Raw genomic sequence first — 24,692 nt, forward strand, 5'->3', positions numbered from 1 at the left:
CATCCTCCACTCCCCGATGTACACCTCTGTTGTATGTGTGAGTATATTTGTATGATTGATATTTTCCATTACCCCTGTTTGTTTTACCTTGTCAGTCTAGTTGGTGTATTATGGTACACTACTACTCCCTTCTTCCCTGGGTGGGGGAAGGGTAAAGACTGATGGTGGATTCAGGCGCTAAGGCAAGGTACGTGGCCCTGGAGTCTTCACCATCAGAAGTAATCTGGGGAACAGGGCCATCTAGGGTGCCTCGAGCGATAGTGACAGGGGAGGAGCCCCTGGTCCCAGGACAATCGACAATAGAGTCATGACAGCTCTGATGTATAGTACATCACAAAACACTTCAAAATTCCCGTTGCACACCTGCATATATTCTTTTTTTTTTTGCATTATTTTAATAATATCCAAAAAATGTCAACAATATTTTTGTAACTATTTGAACATAGGGACAAGTAAACAAATTACAATCATAAAAAGTTTTATTTCAAACATAGTATAAATATGCATAAAAACTTGTTACTTAAAATATGGTGAGTCACTTGCGCCACATACGTTACATACTCACAATAGACTTGTGCATTTTGCTAACATGATTGCTGCTGCCAAGCTTCCATAGCAAACATAGAATAGCCATTTGCCTATTAGAAAAAATAAAACAGTACTTTTAAAACCCCTGGGTTTCAACAAGTCCTGAAGACAGGACACACTTCTATATACAGTGTACAGTACTGAGTTGGTACTCTCGCACCACTTAAGAAAATAGAGCTTTCAGAAGAACCTGTCCTGAAAGTGAAAAACAGCAACAGAACAAAACAGAAAAATTAAGTTCTATGGCAACTTTTCAAGGCTTTGACTGCTCTGAAACAGGTTGTATTTGAAGCACCTCTGCAAATCCATCTCCAAACCAGACGGTGACGTGAATGGTATCAAGATTGAAGTAAAAGAGACGATCCAGACAATGGTTTCTTCTGTAGACTGATCTAGGGTCAGCAGACAGGACTTCAGCTATTGCATATTTTGCCTCCTCAAAAGACTTAAAAAAGCGAAATGATGGTTCTCCTAAGAAAAGACAAAATCAGAGTCAGTCAATGTGATGATGCAGATGTATCTGTATTCGCTCATGTCAGGAAGATGGATGCGCTTTAATCATTATGAGAAATTCTACATTTTCTATTCCTGTAAATCAATATTGCGGTTTTAGAATGGGTTATGTACTTTGGATGGCAGTTTACAGATGTACATCTCAGTAGGGACACAAGCTTAAAGGGGTTGTCCAGGACTGAAATATTGATTACCTATCCCATGGAAAGATTATTAATATCAGATCAATCAGGTTCAACAACTGGCACCCTCATGGATCAGCTTCTCGCAATGCACACGCATGGTCCGTGTGTAATCCGATTTTTTCTCGCATCCATAGACTTGCATTGGCGAGTCTCAGCCGAGATACGCTGACAATCGCAGCATGCTGCGATTTTACTCGGATCCTGAATACGGCGGAGAAAATATCGGATGATGGGAGCTGCACCATAGATTAACATTGGGCCGAGTGCTATGCGATTTTTTATCGCATAGCACTCGTCCGTATTACGGTCTAGTGTGACCCCGGCCTATAGCAGATTTAATTACTTGATATGAGCGCTGACCACTGGATGGCGCTCAAAGCAAGCCGGCACTGACAACCATAGAGATCCACCCACGATTCCACCCACAGCTATTGTGGGCATATGTCAGCTGTTCAAAATAGCTGACATGTCCTGGGAAAAATGTTGGCTCAACGCAGGAGACCACGTCAAAGGAAGGGAGTCCGACATTGGCGTACTATTACGCCCGATGTCAGAAAGTGGTTAAAGTTAGTTAATAGTTAATAAATAACATTTCCCACATGTCTACTTTACATCAGTACAATTTTTTAAACAAAACTTTTTTTTGTTAGGAAGTTATAAGGGTTAAAAGTTGACAAGTGATTTCTCCTTTTTCCAACAAAATTCACAAAACCATTTTTTTTTTAGGGACCACATCACATTTGAAGTTACTTTGAGGGGTCTATATGATAAAATGGTGTCACTTTTGGGTATTTTCTAAAAACTGCACCACACAAAACCACATTCAAAAAGTTTATTAACCCTTCAGGTGGTTCACAGGAATTTTTGGAATGTGGAAAAAAAATTAACATTTAACTTTTTTTTCACAAAAAATTTACTTTAGACACGAATGTTTTTATTTCCACAAGAGAAACAGAAAACATTGACACCAAAATTTGTTGTTCAATTTCTCCTGAGCATACTGATACCCCTTATGAGGGAGAAAGCCACTGTTTGGGCACACGGCAGAGCTCGGAAGGGATGGAGCATCATTTGACTTTTTGAATGAAAAATTTCCTTGAATCAGCAGTGCACGCCATGTCGCATTTGGAGAGTCCCTGATGTGCCTAAACAGTAAAAATTTCCCACAAGTGACCCCATTTTGGAAACTAGGCCCGTCAGGGAACTGATCTAGATGTGTAGTGTACACATTGAACCCTCAGGTGAGTCACAGAAGTTTATACGGTTGAGCTGTGAAAAAATATAAATCAAAATCACATTTTCCCCACAAATATGTTTTTTAGCCTCAAATTTTACATTTTCATAAGGGTAAGAGGAAAAATTGCACCATTCAATTTGTTGTACAATTTCTCCTGAGTACGCCGATACCCCATATGAGATAGAAAACTACTGTTTGGGCGCATGGCAGGGCTCGGAAGGAAAGGAGTGTCATTTGACTTTTTGAATGCAAAATTTTCTGGAATCATTAGTGGACGCCATGTCCCATTTGGAGAACCCCTGATGTGGGAGTGAGGGAGATTTTTACTGTTAGCCACAAGTGACACCATTTTGGAAACTAGACCCTTCAGGGAACTGATCTAGATGTGGGGTGAGCACACTGAACCCGCAGGTGCTTCATAAATGTTTATGACATTGAGCAGTGAAAATTAAACCAAAAAAAAAATCCCATTTTCCCCACAAAAATGTTATTTTAGCCCAAATTTTTTGTATTTTCACAAGGGTAACAGGAGAAACTGAACCATACAATTTGTTATGCAATTTCTCCTGACTACCTCAATACCCCATATGTAGGGGAATACTAATTTTGAGGCACAGTGCAAAGCTCAGAAGGGAAGAGAGGGCATATTGAAGTTCAGATTTTGCTGGAATGGTTTGAGGATGCCATGTCACAGTGGCAGAGCCCCTGAGGTGCCAGAACAACAGATACCCCCTATATGTGAACTCATTTTACAAATTACACTCCCCAATGAATTCATCTAGGGGTGCAGTGATCATATTGTCACCGTATGTGCCTCACAGAATTTTATACTGAGCGATGAAGAAAGAATAAATTACATTTTTACCACTAAAATGTTGTTTTAGTCTCAGGTTTTCAATTTTTCTAAGGGCTAATAGGAATTTGTTTTTAACAAACTAAGGTCCATTTTTTCCTCAACCTGCCAATTCCCTACATGTAATCAGGAAATATTTTTAAGGCACAGTGCAAAGCTCAGAAGGGAAGGAGCGCCATTCTATAGGGCAGATTTTACTGTTATGATTTGAGGGAGCCATGACCCACTTTGAGAGCCCCTGAGTTGCCAGAACAGCAGAACCCCTAATAAGTGACCCCATTTTACAAACTAAACTTATCAACCAATTCATCTAGGGGTGCAGTGATCATGTTGATACCACGTGTGTGTCACAGAATTTTATACCAATGGACAGTGAAGAAAAAATAACTAAATTTTTACCATCAATATTTTGTTTTAGCCCCAGATTTTACATTTTCACACAAGTGGGTAAAACTGGCACGATAATTTGTCCCACAATTTCTACTAAAAGTGGCAATACTCCATATGAGGCTGTTCAGTACTACTTAGCCATACGGAGAGATTCGGGAGAGATGGAGCGCTATTTGCCTCCTAGAGCGCAGATTTTCCTAGAATAGTTTGTGGACTCCATATACAGAGTTCCAAATTTGCTGTATAGAATAGCAGAATCCCCTCTCTAGTGACCCCATTTTGGAAACTATACCCCTTGGGGAAGGTGTAGTGACGATTTGGACTCCAATGATGTTTTCCAGAAACAAGCAGCAAGAGGGCAATGAATGTTGCCGAGTGAAAATTGCAAACTGCCGTTGTAGTCACTAGCATGCTGTTGTGACAGGTACGCTATAGTGACCAGTACGCTGTAGTAACCAGTATGTTGTAGTCACCAGTACGTTGTGCCCATCCCATGCTTCTGGAGGCATGCACTGTAAGTTAGGAGGACTGTCATCGCTTATGAAATGCTAAACATGTGGATGCTATATGTGGTTTAGGTACATTGTGGGGCTCAGAAGGGAGGGGACATTTGGATTTGGGAGTGCAGGATTTGCTGAATTTGTTTTGAGGTGTGAGGAGCCATTTCGCTTTTCCAGAGCCATTGTGCTACCAGTAACATGGAAGCCCCCTATATTTCCGTTAACAAATGACAGACCTGAGTGAGGACTTGCTTTTTTTGTGGATTGATCTGAAGCTTTTATTGGGAACACTTTACATAAGGTTTGGGATCAGAATTATGTGGTGATCTACGCTGAGCATTTACCGTATTTTCCGGCGTATAAGACGACTTTTTAACCCCTAAAAATTGTCCCAAAAGTCGGGGGTCGTCTTATAGATTTTTTTTATTTTCACGTCTTAATGTTATAATTTTCTGTGAAGAATCTGGGGGTTAAAAGTGCTCACCACACCTCTAGATTAGACCTCTTAAGGAACTTGTTTCCAAAATGGGGTCACTTGTGGGGGATTTCTCTGTTTAGGCACATCAGGGGCTCTCCAAAGGTGACATGGGTCCACTCTCCATTCCAGACAATTTTGCGTTCACAAAGTCAAATGGTGCTCCTTCCTTTCTGAGCCTTGCAGTACACCCAAACAGTGGTTTTCTCCCACATATGGTGTATCTGCGTACTCAGGAGGAAAGGACCCCAAAAATTGTTGTGCAATATTTCCTGTTAACCTTGTGAAAATAAAAATATTTTGTTTCCTTCCACATTCCATTAATTCTTTTGAGGCACCTGAAGGGTTAATAAACGTCTTGAATGTAGTTTTGCGCACCTTGAGGGGTGCAGTTTTTAGAATGGTGTCACTTTTGGGTATTTTCCGTCATATAGGCCCCTGGTCAACTTTTAACCCTTCTAACTTCCTAACAAAAAAAAATGTTTCCAAAATTGTTCTGATGTAAAGTAGACATGTGGGAAATGATATTTATTACCTATTTTGTGTGACATGACTCTCTGATTTAAGAGCATAAAAATTTATAGTTTTAAAATTTCTAAATTGTCGCCAATTTTCTGATATTTTCCAAAATATACACAAATCATACTGAATACATTTTACCACTATCATGAACTACAATGTCACGAAAAAGGAGATGATGCACATTGTTAAACAGGCCGTGTCTCAACTTTGAGATGTGTCGCTGCCATCAACTTGTAAATTTTATTTTTTTCCCAAAAGAAATGGGAAAATGTCTAACTTTAAACTTCTGATATGTGCTCTATGTTCTGTTTTGCATAAAATATGTCTAAGATATTTCCAAATCATTGCATTTTTTACATTATACACAACTTTTTGTAGATCGTTTCATAGGCATAAACGATCTGACTGACCTTAACCCCTTCATGACCTTGGGATTTTCCATTTTTCCGTGTTCGTTTTTCCCTCCCCTCCTTCCCGGAGCCATAACTTTTTTATTTTTCCGTCAATAAGGCCATGTGAGGGCTTATTTTTCGCGGGATGAGTTGTACTTTTGAACGACATCATTGGTTTTCAGTTGCGGTGAAATTGCAAAAAAATTGCAGTCCCACACTTGTTTTTTGTTTGGCTTTTTTGCTAGGTTCACTAAATGCTAAAACTGACCTGCCATTATGATTCTCCAGGTCATTATGAGTTCATAGACACCTTACATGACTAGGTTATTTTTTATCTAAGTGGGGAAAAAAAATTCCAAACTTTGCTAAAAAAAATAAAAAAAATGCGCCATTTTCCGATACTCGTAGCGTTTCCAATTTTCATGATCTGGGGTCGGTTGAGGGCTTATCTTTTGCGTGCCGAGCTGGCGTTTTTAATGATATCATTTCTGTGCAGATACGTTCTTTTGATCGCCCGTTATTGCATTTTAATGCAATGTCGCAGCGACCAAAAAAACGTAATTCTGGCGTTTCGAATTATTTTCTAGTTACGCCGTTTAGCGATCAGGTTAATGCTTTTTTTTTTATTGATAGATCGGGCGATTCTGAACGCGGCGATACCAAATATGTGTAGGTTTGATTATTTTTTCATTGATTTATTTTGAATGGGGCGAAAGGGGGGTGATTTAAACTTTTATATTTTTTTCACATTTTTTTTACTTTTTTTTTTTTACTTTTGCCATGCTTCAATAGCCTCCATGGGAGGCTAGAAGCTGGCACAACACGATCGCCTCTGCTACATAGCAGCGATCTGATGTTCGCTGCTATGTAGCAGAAATGCAGGTGTGCTATGAGCGCCGACCACAGGGTGGCGCTCACAGCTGCCGGGGATCGGTAACCATAGAGGTCTCAAGGACCTCTATGGTTACCGTTCTGACGCATCGCTGACCCCCGATCATGTGACGGGGGTCGGCGATGCGCTCATTTCCGGCCGCCCGGCCGGAAGCGCCGGTTAAATGACGCTGTCTGCATTTGCCAGCGGCATTTAACTAGCTAATAGCGGCGGGCGAATCGCGATTTCACCCGCCGCTATTGCGGGCACGTCAGCTGTTCAAAACAGCTGACATGTCCCGGCTTTGATGCGGGCTCACCGCCGGAGCCCTGCATCAAAGTGGGGGATCTGACCTCGAACGTACTATCCCGTCCGAGGTCAGAAAGGGGTTAAAGAGCACAGAGTGGTGTGGACCACTCATTTCAGTAATTAGTGGGGTATGATTAACCCTCCTAATCTGTCTAAATGGGCAAGTAGGTCATAGGAAGCTGAATAAAATTATATCTTGACATCTGCGATTCGTTCCACATTTTTCTTAAAAGGTAAATGAGCTGTTAAGATCTATGGGCTGGACACAGGTCTGCATGATAATTTGTTTACAGAGCTTATTTTCAATGAAAAGTGGCATTACCAGAGTGAGACGTATAACGACTGACACTTTGCTCTCATAATCACACAAAGCTTTGTTCTGATCTCACAGCAAAGTACAGCAGAGGTGAACTTTGTCTCATTACAAAAATATTTGAAACTGCAGTCCACTCACAGTGCTTCAGCTTTCATCTCTCATCTCACATGTCATTGGTCAACAATTGCAAAGGGAGCTGCCAGCAGGGGATCTTGATGAATTGTGTGCCCAACTGCATTTGCCATGTGAGAACATTCCTCAGACAAACATGAATAACCTCATTGATAACAGGCCAAGGCTTGTAAGTGCGAGTATTTCTGCATGTGGTGCTTATACTTGACACTGCATAAATTGAGATGTTTTGAAAATGTTGCTTCCATTCATCATTACCACATCATAAACATGCCTATCGATCCCGTGATTGCCATAATTTCACAATTTTTCCTTTTTGGAATTTCAATATTGAGAATTGTATATCACATATATAAATTAGAGGTACACTTAGGCTACTTTCACACTTGCGTTTTTAGCAATCCGTCGTTTTGGGAAAAAAACGGATCCTGCAAATGTGCCTGCAGGATGCTTTTTTTTCCCCATAGACTTGTATTAGCGACGGATGGCCACACGTCGCGTCCGTCGTGCAACGGATCCGTCGTGTTTTGGCGGACCTTCGGCACGAAAAAAAAACGTTCGAGTGAATGTTTTTTTGTCCGTCGCGTCCACCATTTTCTACCGCGCATGCGCGGCTGAAACTCCGCCCCCTCATCCCCGGACTTTAGACTGGGCAGCGGATGCGTTGAAAAACTGCATCCGCTGCCCGCGTTGTGCATAAATTTCACAACGTGCGTCGGTACGTCGGCCCGACGCATAGCGACGGACCCGTACCGACGCTAGTGTGAAAGTAGCCTTATAAGTGGGCCTTTAATTACATGTAAAAATTAATGTTGTATAAGACTCCATTACATGATTGATAAGCTTGTTCTACTACTTTCCTGTGGTAATACAGTAGGGTATCAAATACTGTAGAAGATAATGTGGACAGGGGAATATGTACCTCTATACGGTTTTGGGGCACAGTGCTGCACAGTTTATGGGCGCCTTCTCCAGCCCATGGCATTATGTAGCACAGATGTTGGGACAGATGAGGCCGTATTGCTACAGGAAAGAGGCTGTATATGAAGAATGAACATCTCTAGCTGAGTCCTACACACCAATTTTACAGGGTTTTTTTTCAGCTGTCATGAGAACAATAACGAGTACATTAAAACTTAAAAATATAGTGACACAAAACCAGAGAAAACTAAAGTATTTGCATCATACCCAATTCACATGGTGATTTGAACCGTCGCAACTCTCTTTCTGAATGAGGGGTAAATCGAACTGTTAAATTGGGCACAGGGGAGTCTGTTACCCATTTTGGGACAAAACTGTCACAGGTGCTGGGTTTGTCTTTGGCGTTGCTTAAACTTGCACTTCCATCATAAGGTAAGTCTTCACTTGGGTCCAATGTCTTGATGTTCTCTACAAGCTGTTTGGGTGAAATCGCCTGCTGAGAGCTACCAGCAAGAAATGGTTCATTAGCAGTCTTTATGGCTACTTCTTCGATTATTTCCTGTGGTATGCCAGATACAGCATATTTATCTGCAGGTGTATCATCCAGGCCCAATAAAGATCTGTTGTCAGCCGGAACACTTGTTTCTTGCTGTTGCTCAGAACCATTTGTCTGTAACACTGCACTGGAATCATCTCCATCATCTTCTTGTAGATACTCTGTTGGAGAAACTGTAAATTGCGGTGAATCGTACTCCGCAATGTAAGGCTTAATGTCTATAACTGGTGTTCCTTGTATCATATCGATTCCAGATAAATGGATAGTATCACCTGTGAAATAAAGGTAATTGAAATAATTATAAAAAATAAAGAATTGAAAACCTGACAACTGAAGAAATTGGATGTAGACATTCTGCATAAATATATTTATTATTCATGTCATAAAATCTGAAATCCTGCCACTATTTTACCTTAAAGGGGACCTGTCACTAGATTAAAAGTGACCAGTCTTTACTCTTTATTTTATTCCCTCTACTACCCGAGTATTTATTTTTATGCTTCTTTTTAAATGAAATATGTCAGCAGTTTTTATGCAATCTGAGAGCAATATAATGGAGCAGCAGAGAGCCTCATTCCAGTGATGTCTTATTTGCTCAGCATCTTGGTGTAGTTTCAATACAATCATTGTTTTATGACCAGGAGATTATCACTGCTGGACTAGGTGTCTTGTGCCAGGCAGTCCAGCTAATCTGTGTAATCCCGCCTCCGCCACTGATTGGCAGCTTGCTGACAATATACAGCGTACACAGAAGGCTGATAATCAGTGGTGCGTGCGGGGTTACATACAGCTCTGCATTCTGACCACTGCGACATCTACAGCAGAGAAAACAGGGATTCTAGCAAAACTGCTAGTAAGTGACATACTGCAGGAATCAAGATCTCTGCCACTACATCAAGCAGCTCTGATTCCATAGCAAACATCTACTGATAGATTCCCTTTAAATCCATCATCCAATTCCAAAGATCTGTCAAATTTTATTTAGCGCTCATTTTTATGATCCTTAACAATGAAGCACAGCTCACACGCAGTATAGAGACTTGTCCCCTAAGAATCTGTGAAACATGCCTCCTTGGTAAAGACCAAAAAAAATTGCAACAAATAAAAAGGCCTCTGGAATTGTATGGCAAAAAAGGGGAGAGGGATATTCAAGGGGACAGCAGGAATAAATTATGAGCAAAAACTGGCCAATTTTGACACAGTGAAATGTCCCCTTTAAATGTTCAAAGAATAAAAATTGTAAAGTAGATTAGTATTACCTTCTACCTTGTCCAGTTTAGCCAGTGTAAGGCCAATGGCATTTGGCCGATGAGGACTTCTTGTAGAGAATACACCAGTCTTTGCTCCATTAAGTCTCGGAGGCTGGACTTTTGCCTTACAACTTAAATGCCCATTCTTATGAAAAATGAACAAAATCCTAAGAGATTTAAAAAATATAATAAGTAATTGTAAGAAACCAAAAAGTATGCACAAGTTTTTTTTATAGTTATAGAAATCAATCTCTAAATCTATTCTATAGCTATAGAAATCGCTGCTCTAACAAGAAAAAGAAGACGTTCATTTTCCCATAACTGGGAATCTACTCCTAACCTAGCAACATTAAATATTTAAACGCAAAGAATATTCAATAGATATTTTATTGTTCTGAGGGACGAGGGAGACACCATCTTGATTAATTTCAGGCCCAATATATTATCCAGAGCTCTCCCTCTGCTCCCTGAACTGTAACCACCCTCCCGATCCAGATTTCAGCATATCGGGTACCTCGTGAGGTGCAGCAGCACATGCGCCAGGAGTTTGACGAAATGCTGAAGCTGGGGGCGATCAATGCATCCAGCAGCGCGTGGACTTTGCCCGTAGTACTCGTCCCCAAAAAAGAACTGAAACAACCAGGTTCTGCATGGAATGCCGAGAGCTCAACGCTGTGACAGTCACTGATGCGTTCCTCATACCACGCATCGATGACCTGCTTGACCAGTTGGCCGGGGCTAAGTACCTGACCATCATGGATCTGAGCCGGGGATATTAGCAGATTCCTCTGACCCGCGAGGCATGGGAATGCTCTGCCTTTATTACCCCTTTTGGACTGTACAAGTCCACCGTGATGCCGTTTGGCATGAAGAATGCCCCTGCCACTTTTTAGCGGATGGTCAACACACTGCTCAAGGAACTTGAAAGGTACATGGCCGTGTACATGGATGATATTACTATCTTCAGTCCCAACTGGGAGGGTCACCTAGAGCATTTGGTGCAGGTACTCAGGCAGATCCGACAGGCAGGTTTGACAATCAAGCTGGAAAAGTGCCAGCTGGGCATGAGCGAGGTCCTCTACCTGGGTCACCTGGTAGGTGGGGGGTTCTCAAGCCAGAGCCTGGGAAAGTGGATGCCACTGCATGCTGCCCCACCCCCAGGACCAAGAAGTCCTTCTTGGGGAATGCCTGGTACTATAGGGGGTTCATTCCACACTATAGTACCCTGTCAAAGCCCCTGACAAGCTTCACCAAGAAGAAGCTGCCCATTGCAGTTGACTGTCCAGTCGACTGCGAGACAGATTTCCAGGCGCTCAAGACCACTCCCTAGCTTCCCAGTACTACAAGCTGCTGACTTTGAATGGCCATTTGTAGTACAAAAAGAAGCCAGTGATTTTGGCCTCGGTGCCGTGCTCAGTCAGGTTAACTCGACGAGTCAGGAACATTCCGTCTTGTACCTGAGCAGGAAGCAATTGCCGAGGGAGGTAGCCTACTCCACAATGGAAAAGGAATGCCTGGCAATTGTATGGGCCCTGCAGCGTCTGCAGCCCTAATTATACGGGCACCAATTCACCATGGAGACGGACCAAGACATTGAGATTTGCATTCCAGCAATACCTCTTCACCATTCGCCACAAAAGTGGGTGTGACCACGGTAACGCTGATGGGTTATCCCGGCAAGGGGACATTGCAGCTGGGAACCCCTGCTGTCTTTTGTGCAGGGCTGCAAGCTAATACTGGAAACCCTAGATGGAGAGGCAGACACATAGAGATGAATTATAAAAGTACCGTGCATCTCAGGGTTAAGTCCAATATACCACCAGAATCCTGGGAGCCCTCCGCACACACACCTGTGTCTCATCGTTCTCTAGTTGTCCCAGATACTGAGCTTTCAAGACTGGCTCTCCAGAACCACTTAGCCAACCCAAGTTTGGATTCTCCATATCGGTCAAGCCCCAGCAAACCCGTTGAGAAGTCAGTCATCCCGTTTGGACCTCCCACTAGGAAGTTATGACCCATCTTAGATATTGGGCATCATTTCAGCTAGGAGGTCAGGGAAGATTTCAGTTTGGCCCAAAGGGGCACTGGCAAATATGGGAGAGGGCGAGCTAGGGGTTAAAAATTAGCTACATACATTTAGCCAGTGTTATTGTTTTGCCACGGAAGCCGCGTCACATCACGTGTGGAGATGGACCAGAAAGTACCTGTGGTACCGAATGCTTCCCTGGATCCACATGCTACAAGGACCGGTAACTTGACACATACAGCTATCTGTAATCCGATACCTGTACCCTTCCTTTATATGTACTTCTGGCTGTAGTATCTGTATATTACTCTGTATACATTTGTATTATCTAGTGTGCCTTTCGGCAATTAATATATCAATCAATTTTGAGCTGCTCTTTTACTCCTGATTTCCCACGTCTGTGAGTCCGGCTAGTACTTATATGCTACCTGATGTTGGTTTCTTAACGGACCAGGCTTATATCTAACGAGGAACTGGTGGCAGCATACCGTTCTGGTGTTATTGGGGGATCCTGACAATGACGGACTGGAGAGTTTATATATATATTCCCGGCCTGGTACTGGTGAGATATACCACCCTCACTGCAGAGCGCCCAGATAACCAGTACGTAACAGGACAGCCTCTCTTGACGACTACTTATTCTAGGTGCAGTTCCCTGACTGACCTGAGAGTAAGGGGGGCGCCAGAGAGCGGTGTCTGAGTAAGCTCTGTCACAGATTGGTGACATTGGTGGGATATCTGGATCCCCCCCGGCGCTCATTCATCACAACTGTATTTTAACCCCGTCATGTCCTTGGACGTTTAGGTACGCCCAAGGTTCTGTCTCTGCCTTTGATGCGGGATTCCACGCTGAGCCCGCATCTTTCCCTATACATGATAGCTGATCTAATCAGTTGTCATGTGCCTCTAACAGCTGCGGCTGTTAACCAGTTAAGTTCTGCTGTCAATCACTGACAGCAGCATTTGACACATGCTGGCTGGAAGCCGGATCGCTTGTGGACGGCATTCATAGGAGATCATGATTTTTGCTACACTTCAAATCACAAAAACACCAAAGGGTCAGTGAAAAAAATATATATGACAGCTTTTGATACCCTTCACACACGACTAAATCTGTCACAAGGATTTATGACTTGCTACAAAATCTTGAGGAATCATACGTGGATATTGGGAGAATAAAACTTTTACACCACCTAAGCTAATGAAGGAGTCACTCTCTGAGCTCAGCTTGTTTTTAAATGTCCATTTATTGTGCATCTGCTCTTTTCCTGTATACATTTTTGTTTCTTCAGATACTGTTATACAATGCCTAATGAAGAGACCTAAAAAAATCTTGAAAGTTTGCTTTGTAACATCACTTATTTTATTTTTGTTAGCCATTAAAAGGTATCATAACTACAAGAATGTTATTTTGTTTCTCCTACTGAGATCTTTTTTTTTTTTTATAAGTAACAGAGGTGAAGGCAGAATATGTAAAAGTATGACCACTAGGGGTCATATTATCCACTATAACAGGAGTCCTGAGCCCTATTTTGCATTAATGTCAATGGAGCAGTGATCACGCACACATACTACAGATCAATTCAATGTCAATGAGAATGACAGAGATAAACAAATACAGAATTCTGCTAATTCCATTAGTCCCACGGACATTGACTGGTGCGATAGGGCACTTGTGTTACCGCCAATATATTCACACAACAAGAGCTCAGGACCTCAGTTGTAGTGATTGTGGGGGTCCTAGTGGTTAGACCCCCAGTAATCATAATTCATCACATATCCTATGGATAGGAGATAAATGTTTTACAGATCAGCATAGGATACCATATATAGGTGATTTTACATTATTTGTGTTCCCATAGCAGATTGGGTTCAATGTTGGAAGTGCTCAATGTTGGAGTTGATAAACTCTGACATGCATAAAAGAGTACTACAGCCAGAAGCAAAAACTTTTAATATTTTACTTATTACACACTATAAAGAGTGCATATTGGCCGATAAATTGGCTGTGTAGGGAGCTATGCTCATAATTGAGGGTTGCCGTACTATCTATAGAGATCTGCCAGGTGCCAGGATCGGATAAATGCCAAGAAAAGAGCTTCGGCATTCCAGTAATAACTCACCATACATGTGAAAACTGTTGCAGACCTATAAGTGAATGCTGGGGGTTATTGAAAACTTTTTTGCTAATTCTTAAGGAGCCACGAGATAAACTGCAAATGGACGGCTGCCTCGGAGTCCCATTTTTCCCAGTAAAGCAGGATTCAATGTATCCAATCGGTTGGGTTAACACATTTCCTGTTAAAATGAAACAAAAAGATGAGTAGTTTCTTCAAACTAGAAATCAGGTTGTTGCTGGTCAAGGTAGAAATTCAAGAAGTCAAGGAAGAAACAAAAAAAGTATGGAAACAACCATTATAGAATGATTACAGGTCAGGCTAGTGATTTATTTAAAGGGGTAGTATTCCCATCTCAAACAGACATGGCTAATCTATGGGAATTACCATAAATGTACCAAGATAACCTATGGTCGCCACCTTTCAGTACCAATATAACCTATGGCCGCCACCTTTCAGCCCCATGTAACATCACTGTATGATGCTGAACATATGACTCCAATTCATGTTTTATTGTCCAATCTACCTATGCGGTTAGTAATGGGGATTTCTTATAGACTAAACTCTGAGCTTGATGTCAGCAGCCAAAAAACTGACATCAACCCCACAAATATTTCCCCACTTGCCCTTGCACCAGGGGAAGTGGGAAGAGGTGAGGAAAGCGCCAGAATTGGCGCATCTGTTCCATGAGCCTTATCTGGGGAGTCTACGAGCTGCTATTTTTAGGCTGAGAGGGCCAATATCCATGGCCCCTTACCAATCTGAGAATACCAACCCCCAGCTGTCTGCTTTCGCTTGGCTGGCTGTCAAAAATGGGGGGGATGCAGTTTTTTTAATTATTTATTTAAATAATTTTAAAAAAACGTCATGGGACCCCTCTATTCTTGATAACCAGCCATGATAAAGCTGACAGCTGACGGTTGCAGCCTGCAGCTGTCGGTTTTGCCTACACTGGTTATCAAAAATAAGAGAAGCCACACGTCATTTTTTATTTTTATAGCACAGGTGCCGGCTGATGAATACTCCCATTAGCGATGCCTGCTCTCGCTGTTATCAGCGACAGCAGGCATACGTTGATGAGAGTAGTACACTCTCATCAGCCGATGTCTGTAACCAGCAGTAGCCTTTTTACCACCTGGCTGCTGGCTCATGCTGTCATCTCACAGATTGGGAACCGCAGATCTCTGACCAGTGCTAAAGATTTTACAGCCGGTCAGAGCCTGTATTTGCCGTGCTGTCATGCAGATAACATTGTGTCAAACAACTGATGTTTGGGCCAACCCATTCATCTGAATGGGGTCCTGACACCATTCCGGACTCGAACTGAACTTTTTTTTAGATGTTCAACCAAATCTGCCAGACCCGAACATCCACAGGTTTGCCCATCACTAGTAAGTAAGGCTAATTTACAGTGAGATATTATGTTTTTCAATGCACAATATGCAGAATTATGATGAGCTTTTGGTACAATTTTGACAATGTGTATTTTTGCTGGTCAAAAATGCAGCATCTTACATTTCCAGCAAAGTAGATGGGATTTATAGAAATCTCGTGACCACTGTGCTGCTATTTTACGTTGAGTAAACTGACCTGTGGTGCGGATTTCCAATCTGCAGCATATCAATCTCTCTTGCGTATACACTAAGTTTTCTGAGTGGAATTTCTCTATAGACTTTTGGGTCTCAAAAGCGGAACATCCGCAGGTAAAAAATGCACATGGGTTTTTAGTTTGTTGAAAACGCACCAAAAACACATGTAATCCGCACCTGGGTTGTGCTTTGCTGCCAATGCCTTAGGGTATGTGCACATGATCAGGAATGGCTCAGTAGTTTCTCAGGATTTGACGCAGGTGAAATCTGCACCAAATTTGCATCTGAGGTCACCTGTGTTTTTTATGAGTTTTTTCCACATACATTTTTTTGTCACTTTAAATTAAGCTAATTGAAAGTTGGCTTCTGGGAAGAACAAAAAAAGTGATTTCCTTTTTGCAGATATATTGGGGTAGGTGCACACGGTCAGTAAATAATGCGGGTTGGACGCTGCGTACATCTGCAGTGTCCAACCCGCAGCAGCCAGATGTTACAGCATAGAGGGTGCTGAACCGATTCCCGCGGATCACCCGCACAGACGGATATGCATGAGACATGAGTACACAAGTTGTGTTCCCGCACTTAATACGCATGTGACTAGAAAGATAATGGGGTTTTACCGCATCTAATGATAGTAAATGGGTAATTTACACAGCGGAGATGGAGCGTCTCCGCTACATAAATTGACATGCTGCGGTCTGGAAAGACGCATCGCATGTGCGTCTCCGCAGGTAATTGAAATCCTATCCACTACGCTGTAACATCTGGGTGCTGCGGGTTGGACGCTGCAGATGTACGCAGCGTCCAATCCGTAGCGTTTACTGAGCGTAAGAACATACCCTTACCCATCCCATGAGAATTGTACATGAGAGCCTGTGCTCGGCATGGTTGTGATGTGTCACTTTCCACAACATTCCTTGGTATCCCGGAGCTCCTCTCCCCCTTGATTCATATAACAATCATTTCTATCTCCTGCTCCGTTCTCCCCAGATTTTATAAATATGGAAAAAAAAAAAATTCTAATCAGCCCTCTTTTTTCCCCTTTAACGGTATGTGTCTACAGGCCGGATTACATCCGGATTAGCTGCGGATTGAATGCTGCGTACAGCCACAGCGTTCAACCCGCAGCATCCTGATGTTACAGCATAGTGGAGGGGATTTTATGAAATCCCATCTCCACTATGCGTGCGAACACGCATCCGGCGGCCCTGTGTTTCCGACATGTGGTGCGTCTTTTTTAGAATGCAGCATGTCTGTTTGCCTTGCGGCGATGGAGCGTAAATAAATAAGTAAATAACAGGGCCCTATGTATAGGTTGCGGTGATTGGGGATGTGTGCAATAAACACATCCGGAATTACCGCGCGAACAGAAGGGGGCGGCGCTTTGGGTGGAGCGGGTTTTCCGCTCCATCCAAAGCGCCGGCAATCCGGACCATGGACACGCACCCTAAAAACAAGGGCATAAAATAAAAAAAATAAACATGTATGGTATCACTGCATCCGTAAAATTAAATTAACCCATACGAAAAACAACTCCATAAAGTGTACAAAACTCATAGTGGCAAAATTGTATTTTTTCAGTCACACCGTCGTCCTTCAAAAATTCAAACCATTATTACGAACCCCGAAATGGTGTCTGAAAACGTCAGCTCGCCACACAATTGTGTTCACGGATAATGTTGCCCGAACAATGAACGCTATAACAACAAAACCCAAAAAAGAATGGCAGAATTGCATGTTTTTCACCATTTTAGAACATTTTGAGGTTTTTTACAGCTTTTTTTCATGGTAAAATGAATATCATTCAAAACTAAAAAAAAAGTAAAACAAGCCCTCACAAATAAAAAGTTATGTCTCTTGGAGGAAGGGGGAGGAAAAAACTAAAGCGCAAAACTAAAATAAATTAATTGTCCAGTCCTAAAGGGGTTAAAGTTGTTGTTGCCTTCTGTTCAGACACAAGTGAGCGTCACATGTATACAAGTTGTATGAGAGTTGTGTCAGTGCCTCAGTATCTGGGCAGGATTCCTCACAGGTAGAAATAATGGAGATTATAGTCATCAGCACAACCAAACGCACTTGAGTGTGGAAACAAGAACAGTGTAGGAATATTAGGTCAGTATGGGGCTTCATTACTGGCAGACAGCGCTTCTACATAACTGCTCGCCCACACTAAAGATGGCTGCGGCTGGACGTCAATCACGTGCTATGGAAGTGTCCACCTGATTGGTTACCTGTCTCGAGTGACGAAATCCCGGACTGTGTACAATTCCCGTGCACAGTTTTCGCACATTTTGTAGCATCCATATTTCCGGCGCTGCCGTTACGGTGCTTCAAGTTGGAAGTGCTTCGGTATGGCGTCCGTGCAGGGTTACGTCGCGCAGCGGTAACTCAGAGCCCAGCGTGTGCTCCCAGCAGAGTCACGTGACGCGTCAGCCGTCCCGCCCTGCAGTGAGTCACCGACTGCTGACGTTCATTTCTCCTGCTCGCTGCTTTCTGCAGCTGTGGCCATGGCAGCCTGCACTCACACACACACGTCCGCATAAAGGTGTGCTGTGTGGGCAGCGTCCAGAAATTAGCACTATGCTCTTATAGCATGGCAAATGCTTACTGTTTGCATCGTTGCACTTTAAGCTATGCAAGGAACTATACCACGCCATGCACTGAGTATGTATTTACCCATACATGCTTTTTTACACTTATTCTCAGTGTTCACTGTGGCCACCTAGTTCCTTGGGCTAGGAATTCTACTATGTGGCACCGTTTCATTTACATAGAACTTTTACTTGCCTGATAGCTGGTGTCAGTGGCGTAACTACAAAGTTATGGGCCCCGGTGCGAACTTCCAAATGGGGCCCCCCCCGCCATAAAATTCAATGTAAGCCCCATAGAATACAATGCAGCCCCCCTCATAGTATAATGCAGCCCCTCCATACAGGGGCAGTGACAAAGACACGAGCAAATGGTGACGAGGGGGCAGAGGAGAGGGAACAAGGGGGCAAGGAAGACAGGCACTAGGGGACACATGGGGGCTAGGAGGCAGGGGAGAAGGATACAAGGGGTCTAGTGGGCAAGGGAGACTGACACAAGTGGGCAAGGGAGACTGACACAAAGGGCACACGGGGACTAGTGGACAAGAGAGACTGGCACACGGGGACACGGACTAGTGGGCAAGGGAGACTGACACACGGGGAATAGTGGGCAAGGGAGACTGATACAAGGGGACTAGTGGGCAATGGAGACTGACACACGGGGACAAGGGACAAGCACAAGGGAGACAGGCACAAGGGGACACATAGGGACTAGTGAGCAAGAGACTGACACAAGGGGACAAGGGATACAAGCACAAGGGGACACACAGGGACAAGTGGGAAAGGGAGACTGACACACAGGGACTAGTGGGCAAAGGAGACTGACACAAGCACAAGGGGACAAAGGAGACTGACACAAGCACAAGGGGACATAGGAGACAGGCACATGGGGACACACAGGGACTAATGGGCAAGGGAGACTGGCACACGGGGACACAAGCATAAGGGAGACAGGCTCAAGGGGACACACAGGGACTAATGGGCAAGGGAGACTGGCACACGGGGACAAGGGACACAAGCATAAGGGGACAAGGGAGACAGGCACATGGGGACACACAGGGACTAATGGGCAAGGGAGACTGGCACATGGGGACACAAGCATAAGGGAGACAGGCTCAAGGGGACTCACGGCCCCCTGACCTGCCAGAGCCGCTTGCAGCTGCGACCGTAGTAGTTACGCCGCTGCCTCACACACACATACTACAGATATCACACACACACTACAGATATCACACACACACACATCATACTACAGATATCACACACACACACACACACACATCAGTTATTACACACACTACAGATATCACACACACATCATATTACAGATATCACACACATACTACAGTTATCACACACACACACTACAGATATCACACACACACACATCATACTACAGATATCACACACACACACACTACAGATAACACACACACACTACAGATATCACACACACACACACATACACACACTACAGATATCACACACACACACATACACACACTACAGATATCACACACACACACATCATACTACAGATATCACACACATACTACAGTTATCACACACACACTACAGATACCACACACACACACACACACACACACACACACACACACACACACACCAGAGATACCAGCTCATATACACAACTCACAATCTCCTCTCTGGTACAGGGGTGGCTGATGTAAACCGGCTGCAGCTCCTCAGCTTCTCCTGACTAAGGCTAGTTTCACACTAGCGACTAAGGCTAGTTTCACACTAGCGTCGGGAACAACCCGTCGCTGTGCGTCGGGCCGACGTTCCCGACGCTAGTGTGGTCTCCGCCGCACAACGGGGGCAGCGGATGCATTTTTCCCACGCATCCGCTGCCCTATTGTGAGGTGCGGGGAGGTGGGGGCGGAGTTCCGGCCGCGCATGCGCGGTCGGAAAAAGTGGACCGTCGGGAGCAAAAAACGTTACATGTAAGGTTTTTTTCTCCCGACGGTCCGCTACCACACGCCCAAGCGTCGCAAAACGGACGCGACGTTTGGCAATGCGTCGCAAATGCGTCGCTAATGTTAGTCTATGACGAAAAAACGTATCCAGCAAGAACTTTTGCTGGATGCGTATTTTCGGCAAAACGACGCATTTGCGACGTATTGCAGTTAACGCTAGTGTGAAACTAGCCTAAAGCGGCTCTGTCCCGCACCTCCCCCCTGCTCTCGCCTTCTGTCCCGGGGTTATTTTGGCTTTCTCTTAAAGGGAACCTGTCACCCCGTTTTTTCCGTATGAGATAAAAATACTGTTAAATAGGGCCTGAGCTGTGCATTGCAATAGTGTATTTTGTGGACCCCGATTCCCCACCTATGCTGCCGAAATACGTTACCAAAGTAGTCGTTTTCGCCTGTCAATCAGGCTGGTCTGGTCAGATGGGCGTGGTGTCTTCCCCCAGATCTTGCTTAGTTTTCCGTTGGTGGCGTAGTGGTGTGCGCATGCCCAAGGTCCCGAATCCACTGCACAGGGGAGTGAAAATAGCGTGATGTGCGACATTTCATTGGTGATCGGTGGGGCGGCCATCTTCCTTTGGCCGCGCGTGCGCAGAAGCGGCGCTCTGCTGGCCGCGGCTTCAGGAAAATGGCCGCAGGATGCCGCGCGTGCCCAGATGGAGATCGCGGCGGCCATTTTCCTGAAGCAGAGATGCGACACCTCGTACACACCCGACTCCGCTCCGTACACCCCCGACTCCGCTCCGTACACCTCGTACACACACGGCTCCGCTCCGTACACCTCGTACACACACGGCTCCGCTCCGTACACCTCGTACACACACGGCTCCGCTCCGTACACCTCGTACACACACGGCTCCGCTCCGTACACCTCGTACACACACGGCTCCGCTCCGTACACCTCGTACACACACGGCTCCGCTCCGTACACCTCGTACACACACGGCTCCGCTCCGTACACCTCGTACACACCCGGCTCCGCTCCGTACACCTCGTACACACCCGGCTCCGCTCCGTACACCTCATGCACACCCAGCTCTGCTCCGTACACCTCATGCACACCCGGCTCCGCTCCGTACACCTCATGCACACCCGGCTCCGCTCCGTACACCTCATACACACCCGGCTCCGCTCCGTACACCTCATACACACCCAGCTCTGCTCCGTACACCTCATGCACACCCAGCTCTGCTCCGTACACCTCATACACACCCAGCTCTGCTCCGTACACCTCATGCACACCCAGCTCTGCTCCGTACACCTCATACACACCCGGCTCCGCTCCGTACACCTCATACACACACGGCTCCGCTCTGTACACCTCATACACACACTGCTCTGCTACATCCACCCAAACCCCTCCTGACCTCACACAAAAGCTTACCCTCCTCCAGCATGATGACAAACATCACTGCACTACTGTCCTGCACTACACGGAAGCCCTTGATCATGTGACTCCAACTCCTCCCCTCCTGTGACCTCATCACAGGTCCTGTGCGCACAGAGCAGTGGCAGCTATAGTAGTGGTGTGCGGCTCTCTGCGGTGGAGGGGCTCTGCTGCGCTGCGGGTCAAGTGCAGTCCCACCCGTGATCGCGAGTGCACGCGCAGCAGGGCCTGTAAGGAAGAATTATTTAAAGGGCCGGCGGCCCATTTTGTAGCTTAGAGTTCTTAGGAGCCCGCCCAGTCTGCTGGACTGGGTGGGCCCCTAAGCACTGCGGGCCCCGTCGCAATTGCGACCCCTGCGACCGCGGTAGTTACGCCCCTGGCTGGTGTAATAGTGTGCAAAACTCCTGTATTTCAGGGTCCCAACTGTCCCAGATTCGGAAGGAGTGTCCCGATTTGAGGGCTCAGTCCCAAATTCTAATACCTCCGACGTCGTCAGGGCTGGACTGGGACTCAAATTCAGCCCTGGCGTTTGAAGTTACGCAGGCCCACTTGTCACATGGTGACTGTATAATATCTTTGTACACTTGTAGGTTACAAGAAGTCAGTAACGTCACCGCTCTTCAGATAATCTGGGTCTTGCGCTGAGCTCGGCGACTGTGAAGAGCGGTATTGTTACTACCGTCACCGCTCTTCAGAGTCGCTGGATCTCTCCAGGTCTGGGCTAGTAGTGGAGGTGTCTGATAGACACCTCTCCATTACTTACACCAGGGATTGATAGCAGCTGACATTATGCAGCTGACATCAACCCTAAAAATCACTACACATACCAGAAATAAATGCTCTGGCGGCTGGGAAAAGCAGTAGAGTTAGCGCTATTCCCAGGCGCCGGGTGCTAACTACAACTGTCATCATCCTTGCCTCATCTCCCTGCGAAGCATTTCTGCTGTATTTACATGTGCTGATCTCAGGCCGCTAAACGAGTGTGATCGACAGTACTGAAGTCGTTCGCTTGTTTCCCGGCCTCTTTACACCAACTGAGAAAGAATGAAGGGAACAGAACAATCACAATTAGATCAATCTGTCCCCATACAGTATCATGTTATCAGCAGCACATCTACCGTTTACACCAGCGATGTGCTGCTGAGAACAAGGATTTCTGTTCCCACATAAACAATCCAATCACTCGATGAATAGGCAGCATTTTGCTTGTTTAGTATAATACACCCCATAGTCCTCCATATATTATAATGTGCACCTCAGTCCTCCATATAGTATAATACACTCCTCATAGTCCTCCATATATTAAAATACACTGTAATTCCTCCATATAGTATAATACACTCTTCAGTCCTCCAAATAGTATAATACAATCCTCATAGTGCTCCATATAGTATAATGCCCCGCCATTGTCATCCATGTAGTACAATTCACTTCCCAGAGTATAATGCACCCCATAGTTCTTCATATAGTATAATGTATTCCCCATAGTCCTCGATACAGTATAATGCAGCCCACATATAGTATAATGATGCCACCCCAGAATATAATGCAGCCACCCCACAGAATATATTGTAGCCCCCTGAGTATAATGTAATCCGCCAGAGAATATAATGCAGCCCCCTCATATAGTATAATGCAGCCCCTGCATATATAATATATGGTAGCCCCCTCATAGAGCATAATGAAGCCCCCCATAGAATATAATGTAGCCCCTCCATAGAATATAATACAGCACCCCATAGAATGTAATACAGCCCTCCCCCATAGAATGTAATGCAGCCAGCCCCCATATAATGTAATGCAGCCAGCCCTCCATAGAATGTAATGCAGGCAGCCCCCATAGAATGTAATGTAATGCAGCCAGCCAGCCATAGAATGTAATGCAGCACAGCCCCCATAGAATGTAATGCAGCACAGCCCCCATAGAATGTAATACAGCCAGCCCCCATAGAATGTAATACAGCACAGCCCCCATAGAATGTAATGCAGCACAGCCCCCATAGAATGTAATACAGCCCGCCCCCATAGAATGTAATACAGCACAGCCCCATAGAATGTAATACAGCACAGCCCCATAGAATGTAATACAGCACAGCCCCCATAGAATGTAATACAGCCAGCCCCCATAGAATGTAATACAGCACAGCCCCCATAGAATGTAATACAGCACAGCCCCATAGAATGTAACACAGCACAGCCCCCATAGAATGTAATGCAGCCCCCCCAATAGCCTCACAATCCAGTTATCACTCAGTGATATATTTAAAAAAAAAAAACACCTCTCCTCGTGCCCAGCGCTGCTCCTGGCACCCCTATGGGAGGTGGAGCCGCATATTCATCCCTGTAATGAGCGGCACCACGTGACCGCTCACACAGGGCAAGCTGCCAGCGCTGAGAGGAAGCATCGCGGGAGCTGGGTGAGTATTTTAATGCAAGCGGGCGGGTGCACGGGTGGGTGGGAGGCGGGAGGTGACCACGAACTTTATTTTAAACACAAAAAAAACAACTTGATTTTTCATTCCTTCTCAACAGTGAACGCTGCTGGGGAGAAGGAATGAATGCCGGCTTCAGCACCAAAAGCAGGGGACAGCACTTAACTCTAGCGCTGTCTCCTGCAGGGTCTGTGTGGTCCTCAGTCGGCACACGGGTACCGCATGTGTGCCACACTGATGTGCCACGTGAGCACACAGACACGGATAACTCCGGTACCAATTTTTCCGGTACCGGAATTATCTGGATGTGTGAGACTGGCCTTATACGGATACATCTGTACATAGCAGAGCATTTCTATGTCTCTCTTGTAGAAAGAGAATAAAAGAGATTTTTTTCTTCTTATAAAATTACTAAACAATAATGAAGAACACTTACAATAATTAAATTTTTAATGTGCATTAAAAAAATAAACCATAAATCAGCAAATAATGCGGACATAGTTGGGTTCCCTGTAATTGTAACAAACGCGCACAACGCAGCTATCAGATTATTTA

General features: G+C 44.7%; 1 protein-coding gene across 1 annotated transcript; it reads right to left on the reverse strand.

Annotated features, from left to right (window-relative positions):
• Window positions 1–461: 461 nt before the first annotated feature.
• On the reverse strand, window positions 462–18,303 carry TRMO (tRNA methyltransferase O). Its single transcript, XM_077250793.1, has 5 exons — window positions 17,974–18,303; window positions 14,160–14,334; window positions 10,020–10,177; window positions 8,472–9,032; window positions 462–1,059 (listed from the first exon to the last, which is right to left on the reverse strand). The coding sequence occupies exons 1-5, from the start codon at window positions 18,044–18,046 to the stop codon at window positions 842–844; spliced, it is 1,185 nt and encodes a 394-aa protein (XP_077106908.1). The 5' UTR covers window positions 18,047–18,303; the 3' UTR covers window positions 462–841.
• Between the last annotated feature and the right edge of the window lie 6,389 nt (window positions 18,304–24,692).

Source organism: Ranitomeya variabilis, chromosome 1 (assembly GCF_051348905.1).
Source record: "Ranitomeya variabilis isolate aRanVar5 chromosome 1, aRanVar5.hap1, whole genome shotgun sequence".
Classification (NCBI taxonomy): domain Eukaryota; kingdom Metazoa; phylum Chordata; class Amphibia; order Anura; family Dendrobatidae; genus Ranitomeya; species Ranitomeya variabilis.